This window comes from Pagrus pagrus, assembly GCF_965226575.1.
Source record: "Pagrus pagrus genome assembly, chromosome: 15".
Lineage (NCBI taxonomy): Eukaryota > Metazoa > Chordata > Actinopteri > Spariformes > Sparidae > Pagrus > Pagrus pagrus.
Window position 1 is genome coordinate 5,155,882 of NC_140199.1, and position 17,167 is coordinate 5,173,048.

Here is a 17,167-nt window from a genome sequence, read left to right on the forward strand (position 1 = left end):
AGAAGAAGAAGAAGAAGAAGAAGAAGAAGAAGAACTGGAGGAAGGAGATGAACTGTAGGAAGAAGAAGAAGAAGAAGAAGGAGAAGAAGAAGAAGAACTGGAGGAAGAAGATGAACTGTAGGATGAAGAAGAAGAAGAAGAAGAAGAAGAAGAAGAAGAAGAAGAACTGGAGGAAGAAGAAGAAGAAAAGGAAATAGTTGAATACTAAGAAGAAGAAGAGGAAGTAAAGGAAGATAATGAAGAAAAGTGGTGGAGGAGAAGAAACAGTACAAAGAGGGAAAAGTGTAACAAACATTGTCCTGAAATCATTGTCAGTGTGCGAACACACGGCTGAAATGTGACTGAATATCTCAGTTCCTTCATTAGTTACACACACACACACACACACACACACACACACACACAGTCTCTGCAACTCTGCAACTGAGGTCAGTGATGTTCATATATTTCTGGTTGTGTCGGGTGTTTTAAATCGACTTTATGGAGTTTGAAAAGACGTCGATGACAGTCGAGGGCTATTTTCTACACGTTTCTGAAAAACAGCCAATTTGGCGCATTCAGAATTCAACAGAAAACCACTCTGTTATTCAGTAGTTGCCCGAATCTACTTCTGAGGCATCTGGAGGAGTCTTGGGCATAATTCAACAAAACACGTACATGCTGAAGCCGTCTTCCATATTCCTTTAGACTGTAAATTGCCATCTGTTCTCTCTCACACTCCACGCTGCCACGAGGGATAATTAGATTAGATGCAGTGTCTTGGTAAATGTAAGAGCAGGAGAAATGTCATTGGTATGAAAGCTCGTAGCTGACATTGAACGCCACAGGACGAGGCTGAGTCGAAGCCAAAACTTTAAGATTGCAACCGAGGTAAGGTACCTGATGAGCAAGTTAATGACTGAATGAGTTAATGAGGTGGAAGAGGGAGCTCAGAATGAGGAGAGCACACCTGCAGTTCCTCCAGTCGCAGAGTGTTTCTGAAAGTTTCTCCTCACCTCATTTTTATGGCACTTCGGGTCAGGGTCAGGTACAGAACAGCAGTCCTGCAGCTGGCGGGGATTCAATGACGAATCCACAACTCTCGCCTGCCGCGGCCCCAACAGACCGACGATACCGGCGCATTTTGTCACATTTATCACGACTCCTATCATCTCAGTCGTTGCTGGGGTTCTCATCCTCCTCTGGATCGTGCATACTAAGGAGGAAACTCTCAGGAGAAAAACAAGTCAGGATTGTTTGTAATGATCATAAAGTCTGTCAAAGCGCTGACAGCGATGGCTGCAATGCACTGAGATGATTAAGCATCAAAGCTTCCCCTCCATTATTGAAATATTGAGAAATATATCTGTCTTTCCAAATTAGTTCTTCACATCATCCAGGTCAGAAAAACACGACATCAATGGTGACAGACCACAGTCAGCCACACAGTGTGTTACCTGGATGCAGAGGTATAACAGAAACCTAATTAATTCAAGTCAAACGTGATTAAAATTCTGGAGGGATTTTTCAGAAACTTCGTACTGAAACACTTCTCGAGGAGCTGAACTGTACTCATAACTATTTCAAGAAAAGTGTCTGTGTCACCGTCATTGCTTCCATGTAAATTTTCTCTCTGCTCCACAGCGGGAAATGTTGTTAAATATGCATAGGCTAAGCTTTGAATATTTATAAAAGTGTTCTGCTGAGCTCAAACAAACTGCAACACAAACAGCCAGAATGTTTAAACAGTAATTAGGATATTAAGCTGTTTAAGGAAGTCGTGATTTTTGATAAATATCATTAAAAGGTTTCATCACTGTTGTCGATCATGTTTCATTTACATACTGATTTTTAAGAACGTTTGGGTTCAGGGGACCTCACTGCTTGCAGGACTCATTGATCAGGACTTTTGCCCGTGCCGAGTCAAATCTTGCCTCGCTGATTTGTGCCGCAAACCCGAGACGACCCCCCTTCATCCCTTCAAACAAGCGTGTGTTGTGATTGACGGTGTCTGTGCAGGAGACCAGATGAGAAAGTCTCTCAGTAGTTTTGTAGCTTCTAAATGAATCTTTTTAGTTTCTCTCCTGTGTCCATGACTGTACTTTCTGATGTCAACTTTATTTAACTGTTTCATCATGTTCGTGTTCAGCTGTTCAGCAGAGAGTCGTATTAAGTTACTGCTGGTGAACACCCAACATTTCCTGGTTCGTGCTGCTTCTTAATAAAAGCTCATAAATGGCTAATTACTATGAAAACTTTAATAAGAAATGAAAGGTGTTCATCACTGAATTAGCGGAGCTGCGTTAGCGGGTGCTCTCTGTTAAGACTGTGGGGCGGAAGAGTATTAACAGCTGCTTCATAGACCACTATCCAAGACAGGCCTGTCGTCAGTTTAAAGGCAGTTTAAACAAAACTGACATCTAAGTACTAGCTGAGTCGAAGACCGACTGTTGTGTCGCCTCACTTCTTCCCAATGTTTCAACCGAAAGCACTCAAACACACCGCAAAGACTGCAGCTAACACCCAACAAGTCTGTATATGTGTATATGTGCCTATACCTCTGATATGAAACCCGTTGTTATGATTAAGCAGCATCAGTGGAGAAAAATGAGGAGGAACAGCTCTAAATGGGTGAAATCATGGATACAACGGCGACAGGCTCGAGGGGCTTTCCCTTTCTCTTTCAGTTTCCCTTTACGTGCACTGATCCACTTAGATGAAAAGCCAATCAGAGTGATTTCTCTCACAAACAAGCCTCTTCCTATTCTACATGATGAATTGGCCAAATAGCCTCCAACAAAGGCTGTCCAGTGCCAACGGTGCGGGATACACCGCCGGCAGGACCACTGACACTCACTCAAATGCAAATCCCTGCACTGGGCTGATGTGCCAAGTCAAACCAAGACAAAATGAGCCAGCACTTGTATGGAAATGGCCTCTGGGCGTAATATGGAGGCAGCAGGGTGAAGTTTTAGCAGTCTGGGTTCTCAAAAATCTGTGTGACACTGAACGCCTGCGTGCTCCAGAAGTGCTGATCACTAGCTTAGTCTGCACACTAGATCTACCTGAAATACCGCTTCAGAGATCAATAGTTCAACGCAGTAGAAGGAGATTGTAATTATGAGAGCAGAACTTTTCAACAGGTGAGAATGTTTTAATGTTTCCTGGGTGCGGAGGCTCTAACACGAAGCCATAATGAAGTGTGACTGCAGCTCCGGTGTTGGCAGTGAAATGAGGCGCTGACCTCCACGACGCTGGATGTTAATGTTTATGTATAATTTAGGCTGCTGCAGTGCCGGTGAAGGCTAAATGAGTGCATGTGGCGTGCGTTGTACAAAACCTGGATGGTACACGGACCAGATGGCCTCGACAGCATGGCTACAGAGGTGTCGTCTTTACCATACTGTTGTTCTCACTCCTCTGTCGGTGCACCGGTGCACTTTTTTTTCCTTACCGATGCTTTTAACATTGTTTTGCATTGATTCGACGAAATGAAAGAGCCTGAAGTCTTTTTTCTAGTTAAGTAAGATGTGTTTGAAAAGAGAAAAAGTCACCTGCTGTGGCAAAATATCACGTTCTTGTTCATATTGTTAATTAGCTGCGAGCTATTCTGACAAAATAAAGACAAATAATACACCGCATTCAGTGTTTTGATGGGTTTAATGTTTTTTAAATCACGGATATTAAATAGAGATTTTTTTGTTAGTGTTGGTTTGAACCCTTTATTCCCTCATCACTCCACTATAAAAGCTTGTTCAAGGGTGCAATGTCATTTGTATTTTTTCCTGCCAGGGCGCCGATTAAAGTCTGTAACTTTCTCTTCATGAGCCAGATTCTCTAACCTTTCCAACACCGCAGGCAGCTGTGAGGCTTCCAGTCCTCTGTCTGTGTAGATGAAAGGTAAATCTGGCAAATTCAGAGCGAAAAGGAGTTGCGGCAGATTGCTGCTCTTCTTTGTATTCAAAAGACTAGAAGAATCTGTAAAGTAGATGTGTTGATGTCAGAAAACAGCAGGAAAAAACAATTTGGAAAGCGGCTGCAGGCTTTGTGCTTGTAAATGTTTGAATCTTTCGTGCTGCCTCAGAAGAGAAGCACAGCTGCAGAGACTCCTGACATGCTGCCACAAGCGCTTCTAAAACGAGAAAGGTGTCGAACAGAAATCCCTCTCTGCTCGCGCTCCCCAAGGTGCCGCTATGCTTTTGCTGCGCCCTTGTCCTAAATTAAATGTGGGTGGGGCGGTGACTACACTTAGGACACGCATCAGTGAACGCAACAGCAGCACCGTCAGACTTCTGACTCGGCCGTTGCTTTCACAACGTTAGAAATTCTCCACCATACAGAGGGTCAGCGCCCTCTCACCAGGGGAGGAGACGACAAACAGCCCAGTGGATTTTTAATCTGGGTTAGACGTATAGAGAGGGATGGTACCAGAGGCCACACAGAGAGTAAAAAAACATACAAGCTCAAGTTACCTAAGTGTTGATGAGCTTTTGCAAAGTATTTTTTGCGTATTTGGAGCAAAAGAAAGGACATTTTCTAAACATCTGCTCGTCTGATTATAGTATTTTTGTTGATACCCTCCAAGAAATTTTGTAATTGTGTCTGTAGGGCGTCATGCACCACAGATATGTCCAAGGTTGTCCGTGTCAAGGGCTCTGAACCATACTGACACTTGTACAAGCGTTTATCAACTGACTTTCACATCGGGAGGTGGAGGGGATGATGGTGGGGTGACAGGCAACGAGGCTGCCGAAGGGGTGACCGCAATTTGAGTCTGCGTTTCAGCATTTGTAAGCGTGACACCACTGAATAGTTTGAAGGCGACGTGGACACATTTGCAGCTGTGTTTTTGGCGACAGGACGGGTGTTTTTAAGGAGACTTCGGGACGTTTCCGGCCTTGTTTGTATTTTAAGCCAAACCATGATGTTTTCCTAAACCTAACCAAGTGTTTTTTGTGCCACAGCCTTTTCTAACAAGGGGGAAATACAAAAATCTTATCTGGCTTATCTGTGGCTTTGCAGAAAACTTATATTCTTGCCATTGGGTTGCATTCAACCTAAAAAGCTTCTGCAATGAGCGCCTTTATGGTCCACATATCCCCATATTCCCTTTATCTAAAATAATATTAAATTGCACGATTAGTTTTGAAAAACATAACTAAATATATTTCCAGGAGCATCTTGTGTCTGTACTGCCTATATACTGTGCATGTAACACTAACTGCATATTGAGCCGACTGACATTTTCTGACTGGATAAGCTTCAGAAGGCCAGAATCACAGGTGTATTTATGACTGGCAGGTAAAAGGCTCCACACATAGCTCAGTAAATGTTCAGCGTTTCCCACAGGTTAGAAGTGACTTGCGATGGCATGTGGCACAGCATCTTTCTCTGAGTTAGGGTGGACGGCTCTGCTCGGAAAGCTTTCAGGCACTCAGAATGTTACGCAGGACAGAAATGACATGTCAGAAATTTAAAATGTAATGTAAGTGTACATTGAATGCATGATTTATGCTGCTCTCTCGCTCTCTCTTTCTCATTTTATCCTAACATTACATTTACATTTTAATGCCTGCTTCACTGGCAGGGGAAAGTGCATGCATTTAATTACTGTACTCATAACTTCAGATTGCTGAGAGTTGAAACACATTAAGAATAAATCCATTTTAAGAACAAGTGTACAAATTCAATTGGAAGGTAGATCAGCCTCGGCTCCTTCTTCGTCACTGAGGATGAGCACGTTTGTTAAAAGATCACTGCGCTTCTTGGTTGCAGGATTATGGTCCTTGGTGTGATTACTGTGCTCAGAGATGCATGGCTTAATGTTGTCACTGTGAAAAGATGCAGATGTGTCCAGGGTCCTTGAAGAGCTCCGAACCTGTACATCTCCCGACTGCTGTTGTTTATCGAAGTGGACGAAGATGCTCATCAGCTTGATTTAATCATGAATGTTGTGGACACTGTGCTATTGCATTAGCTGCATTGGATGCGGATGGAGAGATATGTGGATGAGAGGATGTGTGAGAGGGCAGCGGTGAAGCTCACTCTGCTGGGTGTGAGAGCTGAACGTGGGAAAGACTAATGATTCACAGTACAGGGCAAAGGCTGTCAGGATAACACTCCTTCAGCAGCGATATCACTCTGTGTGCCTCCGAAATGCTTCTGCAGTGTGTTAAGTGTGTTAAAACAGGCACACTGTGAATGTGACAAATTACAAAGCTAGAAGTGCCTAAAAATACCAAAAGTCAAGGAAAAAAACTGAGCAGGAGCCAACAGCTGTAACCAGCAGTGTTGTGGCTTTCACAGCAGACTGTGAAGAGAAACTATAAAAGCAGAGCCCTAGTCTTCTTTGGTCTTCACGTAGTCTTCAAAGTGGCTTCAAAGCTGTGAGGTGGGTTTTGGCTCATTATCCTGCTGCAGTCTGAACGCTTCTCCACAGAGATCAAACCAGAGGGTGGAGCATGTCTCTGAAGAATGGAGAGGTACTCCAGAGCAGGCAAAACACCCCCAGATTTGAAAAATTGTCACCATCACGTTTAGGGTTGATTTGATGCGCTGTGGTCTCATCTGTCTCGTTACATGCACCCTCCTGTTACTGCCACAAATCTCTAACCTGGATCCATCAGTAAATAGGACTTTTTTCCAGTCGTCCACTGGGAAATCCTGGTATTCTTAGCTCACCTCAAGGCATGTTTCCTCTTCTGAGAAGTGGATTAGAAACTGCTCCTCGTCCTTAAAGACCACTACAGGGGCGGTCTCTCTCTCTACGGGAACTAAGCTTGATGTATGATCATGGTGGTGCCTCCACTTTGGGTCCACCTGAGCGTGGTTTGGATGCGACCGATCTAGTTTCTGTAAACCCTGAGAAAACCTTGAGTCTCACCAAGATTTGAGGCTGAGAAGGTCCTCTTTGATGGAATAACAATTTGACTTCTGACACTTTCATTTACTTTCTGAATCCTCTAACTTTCTGATTATTATGGGATGGCTGTGGCTCTGGAGGTAGAGAGGTCGTCCACCAATTGGAGGGTTGGTGGTTCGTCCCTGGCCCTTGCAAGGCTGCATGTGGAAGTGTCCTTAGGCAAGGTACTGAGCCCCAGTTTGCTCCTGATGGCTCCATCTGTGTTTTTGAATGGGCGAATGCTGACTTGTGTTGTAAAGCGCTTTGAGTTAGTAAAATTAATACAAAAGCTAGTGGAAAAGCAGCTTTTCATGGATTTTTCAGTCTAAAGTAAGTGTAAATTGTCTTTAAAGACATAACACATTGTGTAATGTTTTGTAAAAACCATCAAAATGTCTTATTAAAGACATGTTTAAGCAGTGTGATCAATGAGATGCGTCGTCAGCGCACGCAGGGGGTAGAAAACAAACCAGAATGACTGTGAGCTTATGAAGAGATGAACGTAGGGAGTTGTTTTTCTGCCTTTCAACTACATGAATCATGAAAGCAATGAGTGGAAAATGTTCATTTCACAAGTAGGGAATTGTCAGATTTAGCTGTTGGCTCCAGTGATGTGGTCAGAGCTCTGCATTTTAATAAGGTATTTGAGGGTTTTGCACTGAAACTGCAGGAAGGAACGTCTGTTTTAAGGTACGACAGCTCACACTGTTCAAGGCTGTTGAATAAGGAGTGCAAACGTTTGTTAAACTCTGTGGTCGGCCAGTTTAACAAGCTTCAGTGTGACTTGACAACGTATAGACGTGCAGACTGATGACTGTGGATGGGAAATGCATCATGTTATTGCACTTGCACTAAGTTACAGAAAAAAAAGAGGAGGTATGAATACGTCTCTTTTCAAGACCATGTATGGCTGATCAATAAAATCTATTAAATCCTGTATAAGTGAAGCTTTTCCTGTATACAATGCAATCATCTTTTTCCAAATGCCACAGCAGGATGTCCATACTAATGTTACAGATATTATAACTGGAATGAATCTGACTGTGCTCTTCTGTGCAACAGTCGACTGCAGGAAATTTCATGCTGATTTGATCATTATCGCTGCTAATAGCTGCCGTTTCTCACTCAAATATGTCATGAAAGCTGACAGATGCCTATCAAAGCTGGCACGGGGCGATAAAGAAAGAAAGGAACAGATTTTGAAATGTAAGAAGAGTATTACTGACAAATTCACCTCTGGAAAAAAAAGCACACACACCAAAAACTACATTTAAAAGCTGGCTAATATCAAAACTGAAAGGTAATCTCTCATGTCAGAATATTAAGGCTTGACACAGTGCAAGGAAGACTTCAGCAAAGCCTCTGGGAGAAGTCAGAAAGACTGAGTATCTTAACATTTCTCAGGGTGTCTGTCACTATATTCAGGGTCAGGGTTGAGCCGTTGGGGGTCCAGCTTGTACTCAGAATTTATGTCCACTTCCTGCTGATGTGTCAGGGGATTTCGTGCTCCGCTGGTTGCTGTCAGCAACCCAATCTCAAGTGAAGAAAACTGTGTTTTGTGCTTCATTTTCTGTCATCCACATGAACTTCTCTTTAGCGGTCTCCTGCAATTTCTTCTGCAGCTGCGAGCCGCTGAACCAGAAGGAGGTCTCGCCCTCGAGGTTCATAAAATAATTTCTGGGTCAAAATATACAGTAATTTATGGTTTCCACAGTGATAATCTTTTTCTATTCTGCGAGTTAATGCGTCCGGCTGTATGTAGTAATTATTGAAGCAACCTTTAACCACTGAAAGTGAAAAGGAGGTCAGCCGTGTGGTTGTTGGCTGTAAGAGTCTAAAGGTTTCAGTGTTGGGCTGTTCAATTCATCTTGAGTGGGGTCATATCTCTCTGCCAGTGTTGTGAATTCAACCATAACATTTCCATGTCCGGAAAATGACTCTGTTTTTATGAGAGGCACAGATAAAACTTTGATATCTGATGCATGAAAACTATTTCTCTTCCTTCCTCTCTATATGAAGTGAAGACTCACACAGACATTGATAAGCAGTTTGCAACCATTTCTTGCATAATTCAATCTTTTCTGGGATAAACTTCCCACGCTGTGAGACTTTAGTTAGTAGTTGAGGCTAAATACTTTACTTGGTGTTGAAAAGGACAGTGTGGTGTCTTTGATTGTGCAGTGTCATGTAGTTGGTCGGCACGGCTGCCTCTTAGGTTGACTTGGGAACACCTGGGCCTTGTTTGGACCTATGAACTCCAGCACACCTTATTTCAACTCACATCAGCTCACTGACACCAGAATTTACTATGATCCACGTCACATCGTTCTGCGATTTATTTACAACTGTGTAAATAAATCAGGTAGCCGAAGTGCATTTTGGTGTCTCCCCTTTATTTGATATGGGCCTTCGTGCGCAAAACAAATGTGCTCTTTTTGCTCCATTGCTACAGGCGAAGATGAGTAACAGTGGTGAAAAATGAAACCTCAAACAATAGGTGTATATTCCTGGCGGCCAGGGGGGACACAAAGTTTCTCCTACCCTCTGCCTCTCAATGGTTTGATGACTGTATTTTATTTTATTTTATTTATTTTATGCTGATAAAGGTGTGTCAGATGGCATCTTGGCTCATGGGCAAAAAAGATTTCCTGCAAAGAAACAATGAACACAACCAAAACTTTAACTTTGAAACGTGTTTCTCTGCAGAAGTTTCATTTTCAGAGGACGGTTATGGGAAACCTTTCAAGTATCGACTCTGCATTTTATAATCAAATATTCTCTTTGTTACACAGAGTTGTTCCCCTGCGCCATCTGCAACAATATGTTTTTATTTGGAGATGAAGGGCCCAGATGTTGCTGGATATTAACATATAAAATACAATGCTGTGAACTCAAAGCGGCATCTGTGTGCTCAAGCTTTTACTAATGTTCCATTAGCTGTATGTGCTTAAAGAGTCCATCGCCAAACCATATCTGATTCACCGTGTCCTACAACACTGTACATAAATATGTCAGTTCTTTATAGACTCAGTGATTAATGTCTTTATCCTATGACCGTTAAGTTATTGTAGCACTCTCTAATTACGTAGCACTGTGTAAACAACAGACAACGAGGAAGAACAAACCCAGTAACTCCCATGAAAGAGAGACCAAAGTCAAAGACTTTATTTAAGTTCCCGCGACGGGCAGAAATCCAATATTGAAGCAGCGAGGCCAAGTCTGATTACATCTCGACTAAACAAAGTAAAGACAGCTCAAGATCCTTCATTAATATAATCTCACCGAGAGATATCGCAGCTCTGAGAGGTATTCGGACTCTCAGGGACAGAGTCAATCAGTTGAAAAGAGGGAGAATGTGTTTGTGCGTCAGCGTTATGAAGTCTATAAAGATCAGGGTGTGTATTATATGTACAGCCTCCTTTGACATCGCTGATCAACTCCAATGGCCAGTTTATGTAATGAATGAGTCTGCTCTGTCAGACAGTTAGGACACGATGTAAAGTAAAGACTCATTATAGTCAAAAAGCTGTTAACATCAGGCTGATATAAGGCCTAATAATTAAGAGTTTGGGCTCCATTAATCTCTTTTTCAGCACTGAAATCGAAGAATGCGTTCTCAGTGTGAGATGTATGAGGGTGGAAGGAGAAAACAACGGTCCAACGCCAGCGGTGACTTGTGCTCTGTGAATTATGTCATGATTTTAAATCGCCTCTTCCCTCTGCTCTGTGATTCACAGAGGTTTGTCACAGTCCGCTGGTATCTAATCTTCTGCCATCGTCCTTCAGAAGCTCCTCACACTTGTCCGGCAGCCATGGGCCAGGATTTGCTAAGCTGAACAGGAGAGAAGGTGAGTCTCTTAATGTTTTCTCCTTAATAAATGTGTGTGGTGTAGAGGACTCTCCCGATACTGGTTGACTGACAGATGTTGATCAGTTGGTTTGGTTGAAGTCCTTGAGGCGAAATATATCAGCATGGTGTGGAATATTTCAGGGCTTCCCCTGGAAACCCACGGTGAGCCTGTGTCTCAGTGACGCCTTATTGTTGCATTTTTACTGAATTGCAAATCAATGTTTGTACAAAGTCCCCAAATGAGTTACAACACTGTATGTAAGTCTTGACCAACAGGATACTTAGCTGTTGGTGGGTTTTCATACCAAAATACTTCGATTTCTGTCCTGAGGTGCTGGAGAAGCTTTTAAATGCACCGCAAAAAAGCTTGCAAAGAGTTGAATTTGAACATGTAAAAGGTGGAGAAGCCCTGAGGCTACTGTAACGTCCCAGTGTGAAACTACACAGAAAAACCCAGTCGACAGAATAAATGTTGGCAATGTACGTTTCTGCAAATGTGGATACGTTGCAACTTTAAGTTTCTTTAGGTTCAGTTTTCAATGATCTTGGTCTGGTTAGGTTTAGGCAAAAAAAACAGTTGGTTAGGGTTAGGAAAAGATCATGTTTTTGGCTTAAAATATCTGTTTTTTCACCATAAACACAGCTGGAGATTTCCCAACTTGCCGTCTAAAAGGCCAGTTGTTTGTCGCCACAAACAGGACTGGAAATTGTCCCAGTTTTCCTTACAGCTAGCCAGTGGTTTCTATGTTAGAAATGTTGAGTCTCGAACTGCAGTCACCGGCTTGGCAGCCTTCTCGCTTAACTACACAACCCTAATGTCAACCCTCAATGCCAATTTTGGCTTCTCTCTTTTTTTTGCTTTGCTGCGGAGACGTTTGAACCGGGAAATTGTGAAAAGACTCTGAGCCGTGCTGGAAGTGCGTGATGATCACAGTCATGTCGCCGAGCCACGTCTGGCTCACCTGCTGGACAGGAGTCGGGTTAACCGGCAACATTTTATTCTGTTGTAGAGTCAAAGATGTGGGTGAGACAAGTCTTCCCCAGCTTTTTCTCCATATTTATAGATTCAGAATCACCCAAAACAACTGTAGCCTTCCACTTCAGGTGCTTCAATAATGCAGTTTAGAGTGGTGGACACGCATGGCCCGAACACACCTCGGCTGCAGCTGTTCTTCGACCAGATTTTCTCATTTCCAAACCCAAGATACCTCCATCGCATACGGTGTTTAAAGATGTAGAAAAATTAAGGAATTACCATTTCATCATGATAATTAAATGATCATAAAGGGACTGAATGTCACTGTTAATAAAGCGCAGGAGGTCTCTCCGTCCTATAACACAGCGTGATCTTTCAACAACTCCATCTCCTCCTCAGTTATTCTCCCCGTAGGCCTGTTCACATATAAAATTTAGCAGTTTAACATCAATAACTCATCGCTGTGTTCCTTTCTTCTTTTCTACTCTCTGTTCTTTATTTTATTTTTTACCCCCCAGTGTTTTAGCCGGTTGTGCAGATAAAACCAGCTGTAAAAGGAGGCTTCCCTCTGTTTCTGTTCTGATGTATTGCAGCAACGCCGCTCACCTCGTGATTCAGTTCGCTGCAGGACACGCAGCACACGGCGTCAAGCAGCTGGAGTCACACAAACTGACAGACATCTCAGGGTGATGATGGACAAACCGACAGATAAAGCCAAGAGTGCAGCCTCTTTTAGGCTCTGTTATAAGTACGTCTGTTGCAGGTGTTTTAGATAAGTGCATGACATTTCCCAAAACTTGACACAAAAGTTAGATTTGAATAAACGTAGTAAATGTGCTGATACAGAGGCTTTGAGCAAACCTCCCTCAGAATTGGCTGCTTTGCACTCGTACCAGCCACAAGAATCAGACGGGAGCGCTGTGATGTCTTCGTCTGCAACACGACAGAGGATCTGGGTGATTTTCAACACCTGGGAGACGGCGGGAGGCGCAGCCTGCAGGTTGCCGTTTCCATGGTGTGTTTGATGGCAAGAACTGTGAGAGAGACTCACCCGCTGCGTTCTCTTCGCTTCAGTCAACCCACTCTGTCTGTTTACCGATCTGAGTTTGATCTGCGTTAAGGAGGATCAGATGCCTCTAAAGGACCGTCAGACGTATCTGAGTGGCAAAAGCATAAGATATTTATCTGCACGGATGAAAAGAGAGAAGCAATGAGATGAAGAAGAAGAAGAAATAAGATAAAACCTAAAAAGGAATGACTGTGACGACGTGTCCTGGTTTTTGTAAATTTTTTTGTCTGACACCCGAACAAAGAAAATAAAGACAGTATATAGATTATATAAAAAGCCTCCAATCTTGCAATCTATCTATTTCATATTGTGAGGGTTTAACTCTAACTTCCTTACAATAACACCTCGCAGGTTACAATGCCTTATTAATTCTCAAGCCGAGATTTCAATTGAATTACAGTTTAAAAGTGAATTAGACTGATCAATAAATCTAATTGAGTCTTGAAAGCAGCATCACACACCTCAGATGTGAAAAAATAAATACTTGAAAGCTTCAATTGAAGAATACCAGCTGTTCTCTGTAGAAATCGCTGAATAAATTAAAAACCCCTGCTCGTTTTTCGTCTCCCCCAGCTGCTGTGAACGCTCCTCACCCTCCGTAGTCACCCTCCGAGGAGTCGCCTCATTCAGAGTTAATTTACCAGCAAAATGAGCAGAGACACTTACAGCGCAGCACACAGCTCTGTTGTAGAGAAACACTGAGCTGCTTCCTGCAAACACGGTCTTGTTGCACTATCAACCTGTGCGTTAACCCGTGAAAGAGCAGTGTTAATAATACAAAGTCTACTCTAATTCCTCGGCTAGTTATCAGCTAGGAGAGTGTTTTTTCCCTTTGTAAAAGGCTTGGTTTAAATAAGTGGTGAGTCAATTATCTGAATTATACATCAAAGCTCCTTTTGTAGGATTTAAAAAAATGTCTGACTATGTGGAAGAGACTGTGGCACAGACCTGAGGGTGGATGGGCAAAAAACTGCTTCCATCAGAATAACTCGAAAAGGCACTAATCGCATATAAATCGTGATTTTAGGCCGTGTCCAGACCTGGTGTCAACATGCATCCTCAGTGACCCGATCACAGGCAGACAGCTCTAAGTAAAGGTGTAAACACCCACAAGACTCATCCCAGATCCGATCTCTCGGACCACAATTGGAGGTGGTCTGGGCTGCGTGTGGCGACATGTGTCCTGGACCACACTGAAGGACCACCTACTCAACTGAGACCCTCCACGGATCAAGAAGATGACAAAGAAGCTGCAACAACAGGCAGAATGAGATACACAATGTCTCATTTGTGTTAATTACATGTTCGGACCCTGTTGACCTGCCACTGTTAGCAGCAGATGTCTGTTTCAACCAACATTTGAAACGGTCACTGCAATAATCCAGACTCCCTTACAAATTGCGTGATTTTACGAGCTGTTGAGTTTGGAGAAACTTAACAAACTGCAAAATGCGACATTAAATGCAAAACAAGAAATTGTTTCTGTCCTTGTAAAAAGCCTCAGTTTGTCACTGTACCGGCCGAGTGCTTCTTTCCTGCCAACATTTAGCAGCTGTTTGAGAACAGACAGAATTATATTGATGGTAATTGCAAAGTAAACTGGGAAAGCCCCCAGACTCCCTGAAAAATTCATTACATTTTGTGATTTGCTGCGTAATCTTTGTGAAACACTGTCGACAACAAGTTCTCAAATATCTGGGCCTTCTTGTTAATTCGGCAAATGTTATACACAAAGATTTTTCTATTTGCTTAAAAAACATTGTCGTCCCAGCTGTCCACTTGTGATCTGATCACTCAGGACGGATGTTAATACCAGGTCTGAATCCACTCATAGTGCCTCTACAGCAGCACTGCCAGCTGTAATTTAATAAAAATCACTTGAAATATTAAATCCAGTAATGCTAGAGGGACATAAATTAGATGAGAATAAACACAAGTAGTCAGACATTTAACCTTACTGTTGTGTATTTTGTTTTAATCGTCGGTTGGCTAATCAAATCCTTCATGTTTAAAATCCAAAAGCAGAATGATTGTCGTATATATTGCTCACATTTTCCCATGTTTCTTGGCCTCTACACTTTCTACTGTGATATCTACAACATTTAAACTCCAGCTGCTAACTGTTTAAAATTTGCAGAGGGCATTATTTGATTGAGGGCAGACACATACTTGGGTAGAGTCTTGATATTTGATTCAAAAAACACTTATCTCTGGCAGCGCTGTAGTTTTTCAACCACGTTTGAACCAACCAACATTACAATACACGCCTCGAGAGTTGGGAAGTGTCTCTTCTAATGACTAGGAGATGCCGGCTCTGAAAAACTTTGGCTGTCTGATGCTAAGAACATATAAAAGAAACTCAGACATCTCTGGAAATGCAAAGTTGATCGAGTATTTTCCACTTTAAATTGGGGTCTGACTCCACCAGTGTACATTCCTGGAGAAGTTTTGAAACTTCTCGCTCCTATGTTGAGGATTCAGAGACGAGGACTGAGGGGATTTTCCTTTAATTTTCCCAGAGGGCTCTTGCTCAGCCTCTGACTCTCCTGATAACCAAGTGGCTCAATTGGCAGAGAGCCCGGGCTCAGAAGTTCTCTCTCAAAGAACTTTGTCAGAGACATCAATACATTTCTACCATCTATGGCTGTCACTACAAAAGGGATTGTAGTGAATAAAGGATGACACTGATACGGTCAGTGGTTGTCATTATTAATTAGAGATCTGTCTTCAAAGTCGTCCACCAGTGAGCGGTTTTGAAGCTAAAAAAATACATCTCAGCCTGTCGTATACCAGCGTGAATTATGGTCTGTTATGACATTATTTTCTGGTTATTTCTTTTGCTTGTACTTCTGTGAGGACATTTTGTCCTTTCCTTGTCCTCACAAGATTATTTGAAGGTTATATCTTTAGTTAGTTTATTGTTTCTCCCCTGGCTGTCTGCAACAAAGGCACATGCAGACGCCTCCTTCAAACTATGACAGAAATACATTTATCAGCATTGTAAAAGGAAGAGCAAGTTTTCTATGATGAGCAGCTGACTTTGAGACGATCTCCGACCGCGTCCCATGACCATCTTCTGACCATCTGACCTGACCAGCCGACCGCCCACAGGAGGAGAGGATCGTGAGGGGAAAAGAGCTGGTTGTAAGGAAATGAAATGGACAAAATTGGACTCAGGCTGCCAAACAATTTTACTGAGACCTGTCTCCACCTCAACACCCTGGATCAAGATGTTGCACTCAACAGGCCGACCATGTTCTGAGCTGACAGAGCAGGACTCTGGCAGGATGAGGAGAGGTGGACTCTGTGTTTACATCATTGATGCCTGGTGCTCAAACACAGTCAAAGTTTACGGACAGTGTTCACCTGATGCTTTAATGTGAATAATGCTGAACATATTATGATCACCAACTTGTTGTGGCATTCACCCAAATGGAGAGGTTGGTTGTTGGTGTTCCTGGTCTGGATAGACCATGTGTCAGTCTAGCGAAAAGGTGCGACTATAACGATATACAGGCAGGTTTATTGTATTGTTGTTGTTGGCCACGGCCGGCAGTAGCCAATGTTCAGTTGGAGCACTGAAACCATGTAGCTTCATTTTTGAGGGACGCTGCAATATGTTGAATGCTTGTGTAACCGTGATGAAACTAGAAAACTCTCATTCCACTATGCAATCATGTGTGTAATGACAAATAACCTTGTTAGCTTGTTGTAACCTCGTTTCTACTCAAACTTTGCCCAAGACTGTCTCCCCAACGAAAAGGAGAGAATAATAATAATAATAATGTTTGGCATTCAAGTAGAAAATGGTTAACAAAGGGGGGAAAGGCTAATTTTGGCAAACCATTCACCAATGGAAAAGATGCTCAGAGGGTGCTGTAGGGCTTGTTAAATCACCTAAAAGGAGATTGTTAAAAAGGTTCTCGGTGGAGTTTTCCTTTTTATATTCAGTTTTTTTTCAACATAATAACTTTACTGTAACCTTGAAGCCTAACGATCGTGTCAGAAACAATATTTCAAATCCTGCATTGCTAAGTTTTTTGGCATCTCCAGTTTGAAACCAAGGACAGGATTTGAATCACACCCCCATGTACTTACATGCACGTGTGTCTTGTCTTAAACAAACAAAATGGGGACCAACTTGGGAAAAACATTCCTCTAGTGGTCATCAAGTTGTGTTTGAAGTAAGGGACAGCCATCAGTAAAAGAGGCCAGGGAAAGGATTTTATAAAGAGAGATGAAATGAAATCTTTCCAGATGATGTTCTGACAGCAACATGTCACTTTGACCACACAAGCACACACACCTTATGGCATTTTAATTATTTAATGTGTCTTCATCTTATGGTCCTCGGCCCCTGTACTTCAGATTATATGAATGTCTGCTGTGAAC

General features: G+C 42.6%; 1 protein-coding gene across 1 annotated transcript in view; it reads left to right on the forward strand.

Moving 5' to 3' along the window:
• Positions 1-17,167, forward strand: part of LOC311270929 (contactin-associated protein-like 4) — a 70,472-nt gene that overhangs the window by 7,680 nt on the left and 45,625 nt on the right. Inside the window, exon 2 of the mRNA XM_084376193.1 lies at positions 10,618-10,728. Within this exon, the coding sequence (XP_084232319.1) occupies positions 10,618-10,728 (111 nt within the window). The remainder of the gene's footprint in view (positions 1-10,617; positions 10,729-17,167) is intronic.